Source organism: Alosa sapidissima, chromosome 22, assembly GCF_018492685.1.
Source record: "Alosa sapidissima isolate fAloSap1 chromosome 22, fAloSap1.pri, whole genome shotgun sequence".
Taxonomy (NCBI): domain Eukaryota; kingdom Metazoa; phylum Chordata; class Actinopteri; order Clupeiformes; family Clupeidae; genus Alosa; species Alosa sapidissima.
Window position 1 is genome coordinate 866,110 of NC_055978.1, and position 20,012 is coordinate 886,121.

The 20,012-nt window shown below is 40.9% G+C and overlaps 1 protein-coding gene across 6 annotated transcripts in view; it reads right to left on the bottom strand.

Annotated features, from left to right (window-relative positions):
• The window catches only part of dmd (dystrophin), a 481,347-nt gene that overhangs the window by 392,245 nt on the left and 69,090 nt on the right, over positions 1-20,012 (bottom strand). For 4 of the 6 annotated variants that reach the window (XM_042077914.1, XM_042077913.1, XM_042077915.1 and 1 more), the window contains exons 8-9: positions 16,212-16,390; positions 2,658-2,792 (exon numbers count right to left, since the gene is read on the bottom strand). In XM_042077914.1, the coding sequence (XP_041933848.1) occupies positions 2,658-2,792; positions 16,212-16,390 (314 nt within the window). The remainder of the gene's footprint in view (positions 1-2,657; positions 2,793-16,211; positions 16,391-20,012) is intronic. The other 2 variants (XM_042077916.1, XM_042077917.1) reach the window with 2 other exon arrangements.

Below are 20,012 nucleotides of genomic sequence, written 5' to 3' on the forward strand. Positions count from 1 at the left end.
GATGTCTGTCATTTTTTTATTATTTATTTATTATGATTTATTTATTGAATTCACTGAGAAGACTCTCCATCTGAATCTGTTGAATCTCCACACTGACTCCTCTCATCATCAATGCTACTCTCATCTGAGCAGTCATGAGGTGTGAGCTGCTGGGGCAAGGGGGGTGGGACCCACTGGTCGACACTTTCCGTTCACTAGTACCCAGCCGTGACCAATGAGAGAAGGATGTTCTTGCAGGTTGTAATGGAGCTGGCAATATGTAAGGTAGTTTGTCCTTTCCATATGAAGATTCAAAGAGTCAAAGAAACACTTATTCTTCAGTTTGTGCCATTTGGAAACTCTGGCCTGCCTGCAGCTCACATTTGTACACTCAGCATAAATGATGGAGAGGACAAAACCCTTCATATCTGCTCCGACATGTTTTAATTCCAGACTCTCACCCACTCGTCTTCACCTTCTCCAACACCTTCTTATTCCCATGGCCATAGAACCCTGAAGTGTGGTCACTGCCAGTAATCGATGATATAGGATATAGGTTGGTTGACATTTCTCCCCTGCAGTATATGATGTCACCCTGCACCTGACCCACTAGTCTTTTCAGCTGTTCCTTTACAAGTTGCTGTAGTCTGACCTTGTTTCCGGAATTCCGGAATACTAGCCTGGCAGGCCATCCTATATCATTGAAATGTATAGTCTGGAATCGAACCATTCACCTCGCTTAATCCAAGGGGCGGGCAGAGAATTGTCTTTCAAACTGCCTAGGCATGCAATAGGCCAGCGCTACGACCAATCAGAACAAAGAGCAGGATGACGTGGCCAGAGCGATGAAAACAGTGAACGGGGAAGTAAACTTTTACCATATCCGGTCGGCAAAACGACAAATACATCCTTCTTCGAAAGGAATGACTTAAGCATTGTGTTGCTCAACTTTCAAAGAAAAGCACAAGTCCAACTCTTCCAAAGTTGACGCCAATGCCGATTCAAACAACCGCTCTTCGTTCGTCATAGCCACCTTCCTTGTTGCTACCATCGCAGGACTGTCGTCTTTCTGTTAAGCCCGCCTTAAGACTCTAACAAAATAGAGCGCTGTGATTGGATGACGTCCACGGCGTCAGCCAATAGAAATCCCTATGGTTTGATACTAGACGTACAGGCTGAGCAAATGAATTTGCCGCCGCTAGGGTGCGTCTAGATTTCTAGGCTAACAAACTACCTTACATATTGCCAGCTCCATTACAACCTGCAAGAGCATCCTTCTCCCATTGGTCACGGCTGGGAACTAGTGAATGGAAAGTGTCGACCAGTGCGTCCCACCCCTCTTCCCCCCTTGCCCCAGCAGCTCACACCTCATGACTGTTCAGATGAGAGTAGCATTGATGATGACAGGATTCAGTGTGGAGATTCAACAGATTCAGATGGAGAGTCGTTTCAGTTAATTCAATGAATAAATCATAATAAATAAATAAGAAGAAAAATGACAGACATCTGATGACCTATGTGTAAGTTGTAATTTTACAAACTCTATAACTATTTTGAAAAAATGACATTTAAATAGCCAAAAATTGGTGGCCATCTTGAATTTGAAGGTCAAAAATAGGTCAAATCAATAAGTCTACATCATTTATTAATTTCTTGACCCAAATAGTCTCAGAAACAATGTATTATGCAGCACTGTGGGCAAAACCATTAAAAAGTTAATTTCCAGCTTGGCTGTCGGCAGCCATGTTGGATATAGGGCACTCAATAAATTGTGAGGGGTACCCCGGCTAATTTTTTTCTTTTACCTTTATAGATGACAAATCCAGTGAGAAAAAACGTTCGCTCTCCACGGTCACGGAACTGCTATAGATGACCCAACTAAGAGGTTGTTAAACCAATATATTTGATAATTGTAATTTGAACCCCAAATTCACTGCAAAAAATAAAATATAACCAATAAGAAGAGTTTAAGACGTCTTATCCTGAAAATTAGCAAATTGGTCTGCCAGTGCGTTAAGCAAATGTGTCCTTAAAAAGTTATTTTAGCTGCCAGTGCATTGAGCAAATTTGTTTTGATAAGACTCCTTAATAAGATTTTATTAGATAAGTAGTTTTTGTAGTTATGTAAATGTGTTCATTTAATTCCTCTTTGAAATCTTAGGGAGAATGGTCCTTAATAAACAAATCTCCTCTAAGGGATTTTGTATGCCCTTTCATGAAATTACATGAAATTTAACAAATTATAACAAATGTTACTTGAGGGTCACTTAGAAAGTTATACTGATACTTATACAGAAAAAAACATAGCAATACTAATACTACAGAGCTGACCTGACAGCTCTTCTATCCTCAATACTAGTCAAATGTCAGTCACAGCATTAGAGTCAACTCTAATCTTAGTATTGACTTTTTCAGATTTTGCATACATCTTAAAAACAATTCTTATGACAATGAGGCAAAAGCAAAAATGAAGGATACTGTATACTCAAAATAGAACATCAATATCTCTTCTAGACTTCCACATTTTGGGATAGAAGATTATATAACACAAGTGATTTTATAACTAATTGGTGTGGTAAAATGGGAAACTTTTGTTAATCTACAATTTAATAAAAACCAAAGAGGCGATGATTCTGCTGAGGACTAGAGGTTGTTAGAAAACTTAGGGACAAACACACCTGTGTGATTGAGTGACTCCTCTTTTGCTCAGGTGACTGGATATATGAAGATTGTGTGAAGGCATAGCTTTTATAATGGGACCTAGCTGAAGGGGACGGGCTGCGAACCCGACCCTGAGCAACACTCACTGTGATCTGAGAGAAAGACAGGGAGAGAGAGAGACAGACAGACAGACTTTTTAAGCAATTGTTATTATAATTAGTAGAAGTAGTAGTAGTATTCTGTTAAGGACTATAAACAATGTTAAAGTTAAATGTTGCCATTTGATGTATTGTACCAAAGCATGTGCCACATCTTTGGTTAAATTGAACTTGCCTGAATAAAACACATTTATTCATGAGCAACACAAAATAAAGCAGAGCTCCCCAAAATCACAGTCCAAAATGTTGGTCATGCCAATGGACCAGACAAGACCAAAAGGATCAGAACAATGTAGACTTATGAATCTCTCATCCAATTAACTGTCTAAAATTAGGAACCAGATTCAGATACAAAGGCCTAGATCAGTGGTTCCCAAACTTTTAACAGCCATGTACCCCCTGAGACATTATGATCTTCCGGAGTACCCCCAACACCACCAATTGTTAACAAGTTTTTTTTTTTATTGTAATAATATTTATTTTTATCAATTTTGTCGAGAATAGTGAATAGGATCATAAACATATGATACAAATCTCATCAATAGTCAACATATGATAGGCCTACAAATGTGCTGAATATAATGATTTTAAATAGATCTGCACCTAATCTCACACACAATCGTCTCGTTGAATGCAGTGATCTTATCTACTAGGTGCTTGTCTTTGCCTTGTAACTGGAGATTTAACTCATTGAGCTTTCCAAATATATCGCTAAAATAGGCCAGCTTCGTCAAGAAATGTTCATTAGTGAACGCGCTTGCAGATTCAAACATGCGCTCTTCCTCCGACTCGGAGCTCAAACACGCGACAGCACTTTACCTCGGGAAAGCCTTGCCTCGCTGTGAAACAGTACAGCCTTTTGGTCAGCTCCCATCTCCTCTCAAAGTGCGGAGAATAGACACGCTTTTAAGGGCCGGGTCTTGATGAAATTCACCACTCTCACAACCTCGTTCAAAATCTCATTCAGGTCGGGACTAACTAAGCTGCCTTGACACGAGCGCTTCCCTATGAATAACACAGTGCGTCCATTGCGCATCGGATGCTGCCTAGGCTACAGATAAAAAAATAAATAAAAAAACTCCTGTTTTTCACGTCAGCTCGCGCCCCACCTGGCATGTCTCCACGGCCCACAGTTTGAGAAATGCTGTTTTACCCTCTCTGTCTCCACTCTCGAATATTTTGTTAATGCGGAGAAAATAAGTTTTTAATGTGCAGTGCAAATGCGGAAGTTAAGTTACCAACGTGGGATAGAGAAAACGTTTGAAAAGGCATATGACTTAGATATTTTTTCGCGTACCCCCTGAAATCAGTCCACGTACCCCTGGGGGTACGCGTACCCCAGTTTGACAACCGTGGGCCTAGATGATTCTGACATGTTTTAATTATTTTGGAAACCTTAGCAAATCAATCTTTCAGTCTTTTTATCTGAATATTCAGGAAAATGCAGGTCCAATAATGTAATTATTGCATGCATGTCTATCTATTTCATTTATGAAATCTAATTGGATGGTTTAGTGATGTCCTTGGATGTACCCACCAGAGCTCTGTGACAGTCAAACTTGACTATCTAAAGTAGCTAAATAGGAAAAAGCGATTTTTTAGATTACATGCAAGAGAGGGAGACAGCCCGACTCTGGCTGGCAAGGTTTGGCCAAGCTAACAGGAGACCTTGGCCTCCAATTGTTCCTGCTGTGGTGGGCAAAAACCCACAGAAAAGCACAGGCAAAAGCTTCCAGGGTTGAGGGGCAGAGTGTGCTGTTGTGGCCTGGGGTGGGTACCTCCTGCTCCTGCATCACAGATAGTTGTGTATGGAGCTACACCACAGCCCTGTCAGGGTGCCCATTCTGACCCCTGTTCACTGCTCAAAGTGCAAAAAATGGAAACATGAATATCAGAACTGGACCACAGAGTAATGGAACTAGAGGGCCTGGTCTGATGAATCAAGTTTCCGTTTACATTACGTGGATGGTCAGGTGTGTGTGCCTGAAGTTGGTCAGGTTGGTCAGGATGGTCAGGTGTGTGTGCCATAAAGTTTATTTGAAACGTTTATAACCTGCATCCTAGGCTATGCCGATTGAGCTGTTTAGGCTTTTTAAACCTAATTGTAGACTAATGTTGTGGGGAACAGTGTTCACATTATGTCACATGTCTTGTATGTGGAGCGCTTTGAGTTGCACTTTGTGCATGTTAAATGCGCTATACTAAATAAAACTGACTTGACTTGACTTGACATTAGGCTACTCCCCTGTAAGGATTATTTTGAAAGTTTCTTACAGCCATCATTGCCTTGTCTCTGAACGCCCCATGCTGCCAGTTTAGGAGCAATACACCTGTTATTCATTAGCGTTTAGGTTACTATAGGCTAATGATGTCTGCCTATTTGCTTCACCTATTGTCCATCTTAATGGTTCAAAGTCCACATATTCTCCTTCAAATAGACCCATTATACATATATTTTCACATGCAAAAATGCAACATACGGTTAGCTGTCTAACATTGTTTACGTAAATGACATTGGGAAAAAATATGCTTTTTGCGGCATTAATGTAGGCTACTCAACATTTTTTTCTAACAGAATTTGAATTTGAATTCTCAAAGTTTCATGTAGCCCACCAGTGACATCCATACATCTCTGCTTGCCAACTCACATCACTATTCCAGCTGACATTTCGGACGCACCTATCCACGATCACGCATATGAGAGGCTACTTTCACTTTCTAAGGCAAAAATGTATAGTTTGTCTTCCTACAACATGTGCCTAAGTAAACACATTTCCCCTTGCGGATCTACAATGATATCAGGGCCTCTACAGAAATAAACTGACAGATATCTGTATCGGTATACAGGTAGCGTCTTTAACCCTGCCCTGTGCATGTCCCTGGGTATGTATTTAGGAGGAAAAAAAATATCATAAAATGTATGTATTGTAGAATTGTAGTGGAGTAAAAAGTATAAATAAATGTAAATATAATATAAATGTAATGGAGTAAAAGTCAAAAGTACTTTGTTACATTCCATCACTGGTTATCACCCTGTTTATGTCTATTATAGGCTTATGAGAGAATATATTACAGGTGAATAGGCATAATCTTAGTCTAAAAGATATCCCCACAAAACTTCCACAGCTGATTATTAACATGATCTCAGTATTGTTATTAGTATAAGTATTATGTATATGTAACCTGTGTTGTGTTGAACCTGCGCGATTCAGCTCTGCACACGCCGGGACTCGAACCCACGAACAGCAGCACCGCGGATCGGGAGGCGAGCGTGCTGACAGTTGAGCCAATATCCCAGGCTACTGGCTCGCATGCCAGCAGCACTCTTGAGGCGTTGGGGAGTGAGGTTTACCAACGTTCCACAAGCACAGCTAAGCTAGCTGGCATCCGTTACACTCACCCCCCTAAACCTCATTCCCGATCCGGGTCACGGCACCAATGTAACCTGCGTGGAGTTGAACCTGCGCGATTCAGCCCTGCACACACGCCGGGACTCGAACCCACGAACAGCAGCACCTCGGATCGGGAGGCGAGCGTGCTGACAGTTGAGCCAATAGCCCAGGCTACTGGCTCGCATGCCAGCAGCACTCTTGAGTTGTCGGGGAGTGAGGTTTACCAACGTTCCACAAGCACAGCTAAGCTAGCTGGCATCCGTTACACATACATGAGCCATTATCTGATGAAATATGCAATAATTTGCATACATTTCAAGTACAGGAATCCTAACATCAGGTTCAAGTCAGGTTCAAGTCAGGTTCAAAATCTTCTTTTTGTTTTTCAGTTTGGTGACATATTTGAGTGCAATGTCATTCCTGAAATGCTGTATTTTTTGAGAATGTCTTCATACATTCGCTGAAAACCCATATTATATATATATATATTCCATTACATCATATGAACAACCTCCTCTGTAAAATCCTCCAGCATATAGGAGTATTGTCAGTATTTGGCTCCATTGCCTATGGACTCTGGTTGCCCTACCATTGCATGTCATGTACTTGTTTTTGACTCCATGTGCCTTTGTTTTGAGTTTGAACTCCGCCCCTCGTTTGAGTCTCACCTGCCTTGCTCATTGTTGTAATTGATTTCTCCCTGCCCCTAGTTTGCTGTTGCATTTATTTAGAGCCCTCCTTTCTGCTACTTAAGTTCAGCCTGTTTTGTGACCTGTGTTAGATCATAGACTTGAAGCCTGATGTCAAGTTCTGTGCCTAGCCTGTCTGTGTTTGCCAGTGCTTTGTCTGTTTTTGGAGCCTTTTTTCCTGGATCTTCTGTGAGTTACCTTTGGACTTTATGTTCACCTTTTATAACCCAACTGTCATTTGTGGGTTTTGCTACTAACTGTGGATCTTCAATAAAAACCTGCTTGATTGCATTTGGTCTGCGTTTGGGTCTTGGTCTGCAATCCGTAACAAGTATATCTGATATCTGGACACTTTAGTGTTTGTAAGTGCATTTGAAGTGTAAAGAATTCTGGTTCAGAGTTCTGATGGCAATAATAGATTTTCTTTAATGGCTATTGGTCTTATTCGATCTACGTAATAATCAGGTAATAATGTTGGTAGTGGCCATATTGTTGACATAGCCAATGCACAGGTAGGCCTATTTAATGCAGCTGTCGGTATTATCGCTGTAGGCCATTTATTTATTGTATTATTTTACAAAATGTAATGTGATGGTAGGCCTATGTTGTGTAATACACGGCTGTAACACCAGCAAAGAGTTACCAACTGTCAGAAAATGGGAAGGGAAGGCGAGGAGACCGAGGAGTTGAGCCCGCGCAGGAGAGACTAGATAGGATAAATGGGCTGAATTTTCAGCCAACTCCTCACAGCCAAGTTAATTCCCGCCATTAATATATTAGTATTATTTATACTTCATTGTCCTCTGTGGGCTTTAGTTACCCAATTTTACCTGTAAGATATGTTTCCATAGACATACATTGGACATAAACCGGTTGATAAAACAAAAAGTTACCCCAAATGCAATGATACATTGATGATCACATATTTTCTAATTATAGGGTATAACTTGTCAAAAATCACTATGAGACTTCTTCCCCTGAATGGTACCGATTGACTTAAATTAGTCAGTCTGGCTCAATGACTAGGGTTAACGTACCCATTAAGCCCAGGCACCATTTAAGCCCACTTACAACTTTGACGTCAATTAAAAAAAGAGGGGGCTGTCTTATGCTATTCATTATTTTATCCAATCTAACAATTTCTTAGTTACATGTCAGTTTTTCTTGAGCACCAATCACATTCTTCAATGTTACGTTAGGGCAGCGTCATCCAGCATCATAGCCCGTATAAAGTAGCCTGGCTCCGCCCCCCTACATAATTCTGCTCAATTTTCATTTTCCTTCAGTACGTCGTCTGGGTTTGCGGTGCGGGTTTTCTCCAGCCAATCTTTACCTCTTTAATCAGCAAACAGAGGGAATGGCTGAGAACAATGACATTGAGGTTGTGCGCTAGTTTCAGCGACGAGAGGGGAAGACGAAACCGAAACTTATTGTGATAAACAGAAGTAGCCAGTGGCGGTTCTACAGGGGGGCATACAGTGGCAGCTGCCACTGTAAAGATATATCTTGCCACCCTAGTTGGCACCCTGTTTTAATGTGTTTTATTTATTAAAACACATTTTTGAAATTCAATGATATATCCACAGAAACTCAGCCCCAGGGCTTAAAGTACTCTGGCACCGTGCCACGTATATGAGGAAGATATCCTCAGGAGAAAAAGTCGGGCAATCATTTTAGATGAGGGTCATCATTTTTGTAGTTTGATACCGAGTTCACCTACCAATGGCAGCTCTCGCTTTCATGCGCTCGACGTTTGATAACGAAAACACTCCCAATGTGGACTGGACATCCTACTAAATTTGAATAAGCTTTTGACGAGTGACGATACGCTTTAGACTGTCATGATAGGGCCCTCTGTCAAGTATCAGTAGCTTATCCAAGTAGGCAGTCGTTATAGTTGTCGTCTTCCAGAAATGCTTAACCAAAATGGACGCGCGAGGATGCTCGTGCCCAACACTAAACTCATGCATGAGCTGTCATCTACCAATCAACATGTAAAAACTGGTACATGAAGTTGCAACCATGTAACGCCATGTTTTCAAAAATGTTGGCGGCCAAATACCATGCTAATTGGCTGAAGCTAACCCCCCAAATCCTGAGCCCTTGTTTTGGGCATAACATCTTTTAAACCAATGAAAAGTACATCTGTCATTCCTTTAACAGCAAGCAGCGCAACTTCAAACAGCGCATCAGTATTTTGATAGTCAGCGGCGCATTTGTAAGGAATCTGCTTGCACGCGAGACCGTATGGAACAGGTATTCCACTAAACCATGGGCAAAGTGAAACTAATTTCACTGTGGTTCTCAAATGGGGGTACGCGTACCCCTGGGGGTACGTGAAGGCACTCTAGGGGGTACGTGAGATTTTAAAATATACATATATTTAAAAATACTTTTAAAACAATTATTTAATACATATTTCAGGATAAATTTTATATTTCAGTAGGCTATTCAATTTCATTATCCCAAAAACCCAGAGTCCCCCCCATACCAGGATGGTTCGACCCAACCTGTCACATGCCACCCGCCATCACCTGTCAATCACTCGCTACCTTAGAATAATAAGGTTCTATCTGACATTTTTGTCAAAATGGAGTTATTTACATATTTTTATTCTTTGAAAGTTCAGATGAGGTGTTTCTTAAAGTTGTGTACATATTTGGACTTTATATCAAAAAGAACTTGTTCCATTTACCATGTAACTATGGAATTCTAAAACTTTGAAGCTCAATATCTCAGAACTACTCAAAACGCAGATAGAACCTTATTATTTTAAGGTAGCGCACTGTCAAGACTCAAACGATGGAGTCGTGGTTGAAGCGTAGCGGTCATTCTTGTGAAAACACGGAGGGACATGTGGCAAAGAAGGCCAAACCATAGCCGGCAAAATTACTGCTGTTATCTTGTTTTATTGCTCTGTTTTAAGTCTTTTTTCTCAACTAAAAATGCTTTGCGCTGGTCAGGGGGTACTTGGCTGAAAAAATATTTCTCAGGGGGTACATCACTGAAAAAAGGTTGAGAACCACTGTCCTAGTTAACCACAAAACAGTTATACACAGTTAATTACTTTCACTGTTGACTGACAATGGATTACCATTGAAAACATAGCCTAAAATAAGCAACATTTACCCCAATAATGTTCTATGACTGAAAAAAAAAACCTAAGGACATTTATCCTACAGAGCACTTGCTGCTTACATCTTGTGCAGTGCATCTTCAGCTTCAAATGCACCTTTCACTATAGACCAGGTTTTTCTTAGTCAGTGACGTAATGCTTTTTAAATGCTGTAAGATAGCGATTTTTAGATAATGCACAAGACCACACCTTAGGTTGTTAATTGCCACACCCCTGGGCGCATTGTTCAATAAAAGAGAAGCGTTTGGTGTAAAATTTGAGTGTAAGATAGGAATAAACTTTGCTTTTTTAATAAGAATACGCTAGTCCTCTTTTTGACAATCTGAAGCGAGCAGATAGGTCAGATCCCAGGAGTCAATGACGCTAGATAGGATTAATGTCACAGGGTGAATTGGGGAGGGAATTGATGTGGACCTTATATGATCATGGGGGAAGTGTTTTCAATGTGCACCAACATGGCTGCCACAATGCTGCATTGTCTAGGCATTGAGCTTTATGCCGAACGTCAGAAGGCTATACTGGTCTAATCATATCTGCTTGTCATAGGGCCTAAGATGCAATACAATTCTTAACATTTGTTTAACATTCTAAATTAGCCGCCTTTATAAATGAGAGACAACAACTGCAGTGCGCTGGGAGAAAGAAAAGAAAAACACATAGGCTACTATTGGCCAATCCTCCTCAATTCATTAGAATTGAACTCTAGGCGTTTGAGAACAGCTGAGGGTAGGAGGCTACTTGAAACTGCGAGTTTCGGTCGGTGCGAGTGAGCGGACTGTGCTAACGTCAGAGGGCGGTCTACACTGATTCATCATTAATGAGACGCGAGAACAGCTGCAATCAATTCCTATTATCATAACAACAGAGGCTATTGCTGAAGCACCAGCATAAGCATCAGCCCTCGTTTTAGCCGTCCTCGTTTAAGACAGACGCGGTCAAGACGAGCAAGTTTACCTGTGCAAGTTCACCGAGCACAGGCGCCGACAAAGGCAAAAAATGTGCCATTCCACCATATCTGTTATCACCGGCCATCACAGAAAACGGCATCATGCCAAAAGGGGCAGAAATCTGCTTAACCTCCAGCAACTTAAACGGTCCTCACCTACAGAAACCTCCTTCTCCATGGGCTTGTGGAACTGCCAACCCGCAGTCAACAAAACGGACTTCATAGCTGGATATGCCAAACACCTTTTTTTGGAACTCCTTGCTCTCACTGAGACTTGGATCAAACCATCCCGGCTGCACTCTCCACTAACTTTACGCTCTCCCACGCCCCTCGCCCATCTGGACGAGGAGGTGGAACGGGCCTGCTCATCTCCAACAAATGGAAATTCACCCCGCTGCTGCCTTCACACCAATATGTCTCATGTGCTGGTCATCTACCGCCCACCAGGCCAACTAGGCGACTTTATGGACGAGCTAGACACACTGCTGTCCTCCATCCCTGAGCATGACTGTCCACTACTCGTCCTCGGCGATATGAACATCCACTTAGACGCCCCAGGCTCAGCGGACTTGTTGGCCCTGATCCACTCTTTTGACCTCAAACTGGTTCGCAGCCCACCTACTCACAAAGCTGGCAAAGAACTTGATTTGGTCCTCACTCGGAACTGCACCACAGACATCCTCATGGTGACGGTGCATCTTTCCGACCACTTCTTCATCTGATTCTGACAGAACTGCCTCCGGCTCCTCAGCCGATGGTCACCTTCCGCAGCAACATCCGCAACATGTCTCCAACCCACTTCTCTGTGGTTGCCTCCGGTCTACCTCCACTCAGCACCTTCTCCTCTCTGGAGATTAATGTTGCCACAGACTCGCTTTGCTCCACACTGAGCTTGTGTCTGGACGAACTGTGCCCTCTTACTACAACACCAGCTCGATCCAAACAGTCTCATCCATGGCTAAATGATACCCTCCAATCGCAGCGCACCAAACTCAGAGCTGCGGAGAGGAAATGCCACAAATCTAAACTAACTGATGACCTCAAAAACTACCAGACACTCCTATCCTCCTTTTCAGCCAGCATCACTGCTGCTAAGACAGCTTTCTACAATGACAAAATCAACACAGCCAGACACTCGAAAAATGTTCTCAACCTTCAAATCGCTACTCTCAGCCACCTCCTCCTCCATCCAGCCTTACTGCGGATACCCTTAACTCATTTTTTACAAACAAAGTGGCAGTCAATTCTCTACAGGCCCACAAGACACAACAGACTCAGATGTTACACTCCTACAACCTTTAGCAGTTGCTGGGACATCTTTTTCAGCATTCGCACCTCTCTCCAAGAATGAGGTATCTAGACTCCTGACATGTAGCCGTCCTACCACATGCTTGTTGGACCCTATACCTATGAGCCTACTTCAGTCCATCAGCCCGACCATCACACCAGCTATCACACATGTGATCAATGCTTCGCTAACCTCTGGCACGTTTCCAACAACGTTCAAAACAGCCCTGGTAACACCGTTACTTAACAAAACTTCTCTCAACCCTGCTCAAGTTGAGAACTACTGCCCTGTCTCACTCCTACCTTTCCTATCCAAAGGTATCGAACGAGCAGTCTCCAAACAGGTCTCTGAATTCCTTTCACAGAACAACGTTTTGGTTCCAAATCAGTCTGCTGATGCTACCCAACTCCTGGTACAGGCAATAGTCATCTCACGACTTGACTACTGTAATGCCCTCTTGACAGGTCTCCCAGCCTGCACAGTGAAACCCCTTCAGATGATTCAGAACGCAGCAGTACATCTGGTCTACAACCAACCCAAAAGGGCACATGTTACCCCGCTGCTCATCCAGCTGCACTGGCTAATTCAAGTCTCTAACGCTTGCCTACAAAGTAGTCTCTGGTTCTGCTCACACTTACTTGAGTGCCCTCATACAGGCATATGCTACAGTGGGTCCCAGTTAAAAATTGACACTTCATTCACGATCATGGTGAATGGTGAAATGTAAGTACAACTGCAGCCGCTTGGGGGCAGCATAGTCCGCTGTGGAGTTCCACGGTCGAACCAGACGGCGCATTCGACAGCAAAGGCTGTGATTGGCCGAGTTTTCAGTGCGTTTCTCTGTGTTTTTAGCAGCCCCTGCAACATGCTAGTCCACTGTAGCCTAAGCCTTGTACATAATGTTAAACATAGTTTTGGATTCAGTGGCAAGATTTCTTGATTGTACAGTGTCTGTCTCTCAGTAATGTTTTAAAATGAGAGCTTCGTCAGCTGGCAGTAGGCTACTTTGTCGGTAGTCATGAGAAGTTCGCTTGCTAACAGAACATAAATATGCTGCCCAGAAACCTTGTGAATAGTTCTGATTTTTTTTACTACACTAACGAGGTTGAAATATAGACTTTGCCTACAGCATCTCCTTAACAGTAATGTTAACAAAATGACAGCATTCATATGACAAAGAAAAACGAATTCGGTCACTCAAGATTGTGCCACAGCAACCAGTGTAGGCTACAGTCCTACCCAATAGGCCTACTCGAAGCAGATAGCGTTGTCTGACGGTCGAGTGGGTTAATGCACGTATTTCCAGAACAGGTCTGCAACTTTCAGGTAGTTCTGAGTTCGAATCTAGGCAGGAGCAGAGCCATATAAAGGCCTAGGCCTATTGTTATCATTTTTTGCAAGGTGTTGCTCCTGGCAATACTTGTTTATAAGACGTTTGGTGATTAATTGATAGCTGTTTTTGGGACACGTTCTTTATAATGAGCGCATCTGGGGAGTAAAACGACTGTTACGCGCTGTTACAACTGTAGGCTACAATGATTGCAATACAAAAATATGCGCGTGTTAGTTTTGTGATGTTTTGCACTTTTGCCTCATGTGTTTTCAGGTTTGAGGGCTTTTTTGGCAAGATTGACCTTGGTTAGACTCTGCATATGTTATTTCTCCGTATGGAAAATAAAGTCAATTTTCGACACACGTCTGTTATTAGTTCAATAACAAGTGTTGCTTGTTAAAACATGTGACTAGTGAAACTCAAATGATTTTAGAAATATTTAGCCAAAGCCAAAAAGTGTTAGAGAGAAGGAGAGACGCCGGTGCAGCTCAGATGTCTTCTTAATTTTCTTTATTCTTTAGTAAAAGGTGCAGAACATTATTAAACTTTGACTAACGTTTCGATGTTCGTTAGTCAAAAACCTCAACACATCGAAATGTTAGTCAAAGTTTAATAATGTTCTGCACCTTTTACTGAAGAATAAAGAAAATAGACTCTGCATATGTTTTTTTTCTATGACCCTCCAAAGTGATTGAGAAAAAACGCATGACCCTCCCCAGTCCCAACAATTTATTGATGCCTTAGGCTACTGGGTCAATTTGGGAGCTTGCATGCTACGACTCCTTCCTTGAAATGCCTTGAAAAGGCTGTCGTTTGCACAATTTCACAAATAATCACCGGGACCGAAACAAACCTGTCAACTTTTCCCGGGTTTATCGCGTATTTTAACTTTTTCCTCGCTGTCTTAGGAGGAGCTGCAGGGCCGTCGCAAGGGGATGCGAGGCCCTGTGCGAACTTGACAGATGCAAGGCCCTTTTCACTTACGTGCATGAAATCATGCGATAGCTTACTTTACACATAGCCAAGGCTACCGTCGGTGTATTTTAATAGTAGCCTAGTCTAATAAGCTACACCAGCTTGCCTTTAAGAGGGGAAATTCAATTGTATAGCCTATAACATTAGCTGAGTCACATATTTTGCCATATGGTGTTTATCATAGGCTACATCACGAAACCAAATATTGTAACAAAGGCGAACACTTTAACAGGGGGAATTAATTGGGCATGAATCATTGTGCTGAACGGTATTTGTCAATGAGCAGAAACACACACGACATTCAAACTATTGATAAGATGTACTGGTCTGTATCTATAGGCTAACATTGGACAAATAAATGACACTGACTCGCCATATCCTGACTCAGGAAAAAAAACATTTTCTTGCTTTGCCGCAAACTCAGCAATGAAGTCATAGGCCAGTTTGCAGGTAGCCCAACGTCTTTTTCATAGAAGGGAGAGCCCAGTCTCTCCTGTGACATGGAGGTGCGCAAATAGTTTTTAATAGCCTGTTCAACTTCGAAAAGCTTCGTTCACCCGATGCCAGTCACTGATCGCAATTTCAAAGTTCGGAAAGCTTCATCTTTTTAAGTTTTAAGTGCAGTGGCCCATATCTGCCCCCTTTGGAATTATATCTCGAGCCTATTATAAGGTCCAGTGCGTTATGTCCTGGGATTCGGATGTGCTCAAAAAGAAAAGAAAAAACACTTTTTTATAGATGGTTATGAGGAGCAATGTGAGAGAGAAATTTGATGATCATTGATCGTTGTTTTGGGACGTTAAGCCTTTTCCATAGGCGTCAGTGAAGGAGATTGAAGAATGACCATTTTTTTCAACTACAAAAACTCAGTGTCTAAAAACTCAGTGTCATTCAGACTCAACCCTCTTGTTGTTTTATTATCTTTTTCGTTGTCGTTTGAACGTTGGCAAGCAGGCATGTTGCGGTTGCAATTTAAGTGAAATTTCTACAGTAGGCCTACAACATGCTGTTAGGCTGGGCTACTGTCATTGTACTTGTACAGGTAAATGTTCAACAATTGCTGGTGTACAGGTTATATAATCAATTAGCTAAATCATTTGTCCAGCTGTTTAAACATTTTTTTGTGCTACATTCAAACGCAAAAGGTGCTTTGATATATTTTTCGTTTGAACGTCGGCAAGCAGGCATGCTTTGCAATGAATGAGGATAATTGCTTTTTTTTGCATTATTTTGAATATGACTCGCTCCAGTCTCAACAGCACGTACTTTTTCCAAAAGTCTAGCTCTGCCACCGGTACGCTCAGGCCAACTCACTGATGCACTTATTCTTATTGTACTAGACCTTTTTTTTTAATTGTCCAAGAACTGTTGAGAAAATTGCTTTAAAAAGCTTAAACTGTTAACCATGTTGTTAGTCGCTTTGGTTAAAAATGCGTCAGCCAAATGTAATGTAATGAGTAGGCTACTAACACACATTGTGATAAGTGAGTTTGTCACATCAACTATGACAGGTAGGTGATATTATCCTGTGCCCCCACCCCAGTTAACTTTGAGGAACATATAACATAATATTACATTAACATGTTAATAAAACATCAGCTTTGCATACCATTTATTAACCATTTTCTTTTGAACAATCAACTGATTACTATACCTGCTGTGAGTAGTGATGTTGAATGTGACTCTGTATGAGCTCCTCTTGTGTGATACGTGTTGCAGGTAAGGTGTCAACTTCCTGGATGGCTTCCATGGTAAGAAGATGTGGTAGCACTTGGAACAGGGATGTGACATACATGATGATTGACTTCTTATCAGGATGTGAGGTTGCCACATCTAGAAGAGGTTGTACATGGATCAATAGAAATAATTTGACGTATAATGTCAAGTCACTTTGTTTATATACAACATTTAAAACAACAGGAGTTAACCTAAAGTACTTCACATTTGAGGCCGACAAATTAGATTGATGCAATGACTTAATTTAACAGATAGATATTTACCACACACTGTTGACGTTTACTCGATTTTATTCACAGCGAACAACACGTTTCACATACAGCGTCCTCAGGTTCTCTCATTTTTTGCTATTTAAGTATGTTCATGTAATCTACCTGCACCTAACCAGGCTGTGCGTGGATCTTGGTTACATTTGGGATAGATATTTACATTCAATATAAGACAAATAAAGGTAAGGATAAAATAGCAAGTAAAAAAAAAGAATTAAGAGAGAGTAAAATATTTTAAGGTAAAAATAATAATAGCAAGTAAAATAAGAAAAAAAGGAATAAAATGTACTAAGATGGAGAAAAAATGGAAATAGAAATAAAAGCAAGAAAAAGTTAAAATAAAAGCAAGTAAAATAGAAAACAAATCAAGTAATATGTACTGACGTAGAAATAAAATAGCAGCAAGTAAGTAGGGTAAAAGATAAAATCAAAAGAAAACTGTCCAACAGGGGGTGAAATTGACAAAAATAAAGCAGCCTCATGCTGTGCTAAAATCAAGAGAATGGATTTAAAACTTTCGATTGTAGGGCCGATTGTGTGGTGTGGGGTTGTTAGAGGAATTTTGCCTTTGAAGATTTTTCACATAGATCTCCATTTCACGAAGTCACCGAAAACCCCGAAAACAATCGGTTTTACCTAGCTTGAGTTGCTGCAGCCAGCAGCTAAAGCAGCCAGTTAGCTATAGCACTACACTCTCACGGTCACATCACACTTGATAAAAGCTTTTTCAGTTTGTCAGATAAAAGTTAAACCATCTTAAAATTGGGCCCTGCAGACCTTCTCTGTCCTTCAAACATTTGGTCGAGCTAAGGTCGAGCAGAACTAAAATGGCACAGAAGCCAGAATCAATGCAGAGTAGAATATTGCTATGTACTTTCAGCAGGGCAGATTCTGTACTAGGCAAAGCTCTAAAACCAGACTGAAATTGATCAAAGATATTCAAAGTTTTCAAAGCGTAACTTTCGCCAAAATGCATCCTAGGGTGTTTTTGTGAATGTACCCAAGTCAAACTTTAGTATAATTACATCTAAAGTCAGTGGCGTTTAAAAGCATAATTTAGTCTAAAGTCAGTGGCGCATTATTCAGATATTATTTTAAGGGTACATGCTTGGCCATAATGTTTGCTGTGAGCTGCATCGTCTATAGTGAGGTAAGCAAAGTAATCTCAGTCTAATGTTAGACTACATTGCAAAAATATCACCATGCAGCCCAAAACCGTGAGCCCAAAACATTGTAAAGTATGTCTTTGTAACATTGAAACAATTGTGGCAATTTCTTCCCACACCTGTTTAACCGAAGCTAATTTGGGTGGATTTCTCCCATCCCCATACAATGCCACTTCTCTGTCTTTTACGGCCCTGACAAGAACGTTTGTCTCCTCAGCTTTGAACCGCTCCTGGCGTGTGCCTGGCAAATCAGCCATTATAATAGCAATCTTCCATGAAACAAGCGTGCCTGCTTTTAAAGGGAAAGTGAGATGACGCTCTGATTGGTTTATTGGGCATGTTATACCCAAACCACACCTATGAGTAATGTAGCTACTTCAGACAAACCTATTTTAAATTTGCGTCGGGCGTAAGAGTAATTTATCCTTCCGGTATAATAGCAACAGTGCCCGAGATCCGCCCTCAAAGCTACTTGCGTTTTGTGTTTGCACCTATGCACCTGGCTGCACAAGCCACTTACAGGATAACTTGAGCTATGAAGGATGTTTCATGTTCAATGTTTCTTTTTTTTTTATTTATTTTTTTTTTTTTATTGGTATCCAGAGCATTACAGAAAATATTCATCATTAAAGACACCTTGCATCCTGCCCAACAACTGTACACTCATAAGACATAAGACTTAGATAAGCAATACCACTCACATTAGTACAATCAAAAAAAACATCTGGCCAATCTCCAGGTTATTACCCGTCACATTTCTCATGTGATTCACATACAGAAAAAGCAAACATATAGTACAAGCAAACAAAGAAGACACTTGACTGTCTTTTGATAACTTGTCCATGGCCTTCAATAAAAGGTATGTCTGGTACCATAAACAGAACTATATACATTATAGAACTGGGAGGAATGTGTGTACTTAAATTAAGTATATACAGTATACGTTATATAAAATCTACTCTTCTGGGAGCAATATAAAAGGTCCACTTAACCCATATGCTGTCAAAATCTTCTTGCCGGAGTTGGAGATAATATGTCAATCTTTCCATTTTGTATATATCATAAACTATGTCTATCCAGTCATCAATCAAAGGAGCCTGTTGCTTTAGCCATTTACGAGTTATGGCCTTTCTACATGCTGCTAGTAAGATGGACATAAGTTTCTTGTCCTTAGCATGTATCTCTTTTGGAAAGTTACTCAAGTATAGAATGTCAAATCTAAAGGGAATAGTAACTCGGAAAACCTCTTGTAAAACCTGATGGACACTTATCCAGTAAGGGACTAGCACTGGGCAGGACCAAAATATGTGATAGTGATTTGCATTATCTGTTTGACATAGTCTCCAACAGTCTGAGTCAGTAGTGTAGTGTTGCTTTTGTTGGGGGGTTATGAAGAAACGTACAAGATTCTTCCAACAGAATTCCCGCCAGCATAGAGAACTAGTGGTTTTCCATTGTGTTTGGCAGATAATGTACCAATCCTCCTGAGAGATGACATCATTAATTTCACTATCCCATTTTTCCTTAATATACAGTGACTCTTGTGATTTCATCTGTGAGAAACAGCTGTATATCTTGGATATGATTTTAGAATTAGATTCACAGTTATAAGCAGATATGAAGATTTTCATCAATCCTTTCTCTAAATTTGCCATATCTACGTCTTTCTTAAGTGTATCAAAACAATGTCTCATCTGGAGGAATCTGTAAAAATCTTGCTGTTCAAGACCATAATCTTCCTTCATAATTTGGAAGTTCTTTAATGACCCCTTCTGTATAAGAGTGCAGTAAGCAGTAACACCATTCTTTGCCCATGTCTTAAATCTTTCATCACTTAAGTTAGGGGGGAAATCACTATCAAAAGCGCACCATTTTAACAGTTTAGCTATTTTTTGTATTTTGCACCTTTTTTTAGTTTGTTCCCAAATTTGAAGAGATAAACCAATAAATGGATTTGCCTTGTCCAGGAGGTGTTTGGTTAATTTCCCATCAGAGATAATTGCCTGAAGGGGGACCTCTGACATTGCCACTTCAAGGTCCTTCCACCTGGCAGAGTATCCAGGATTGCACCAACATATAAGAGGCCTAATTTGAGCTGCAAAATAGTATTCTAACAAGCACGGAAGCCCCATTCCTCCATATTCCTTCCTAAGCTGCAGAGTTTTGTATTTTATCCTCGGTTTTTTGCCATTCCATATGTACCTAGATATGAGTCTGTCCCATTCTGTAAATTGCACATGTTCAATGTTTCATTTTCAATTCAAAAGTACCCCTTTAATTGAT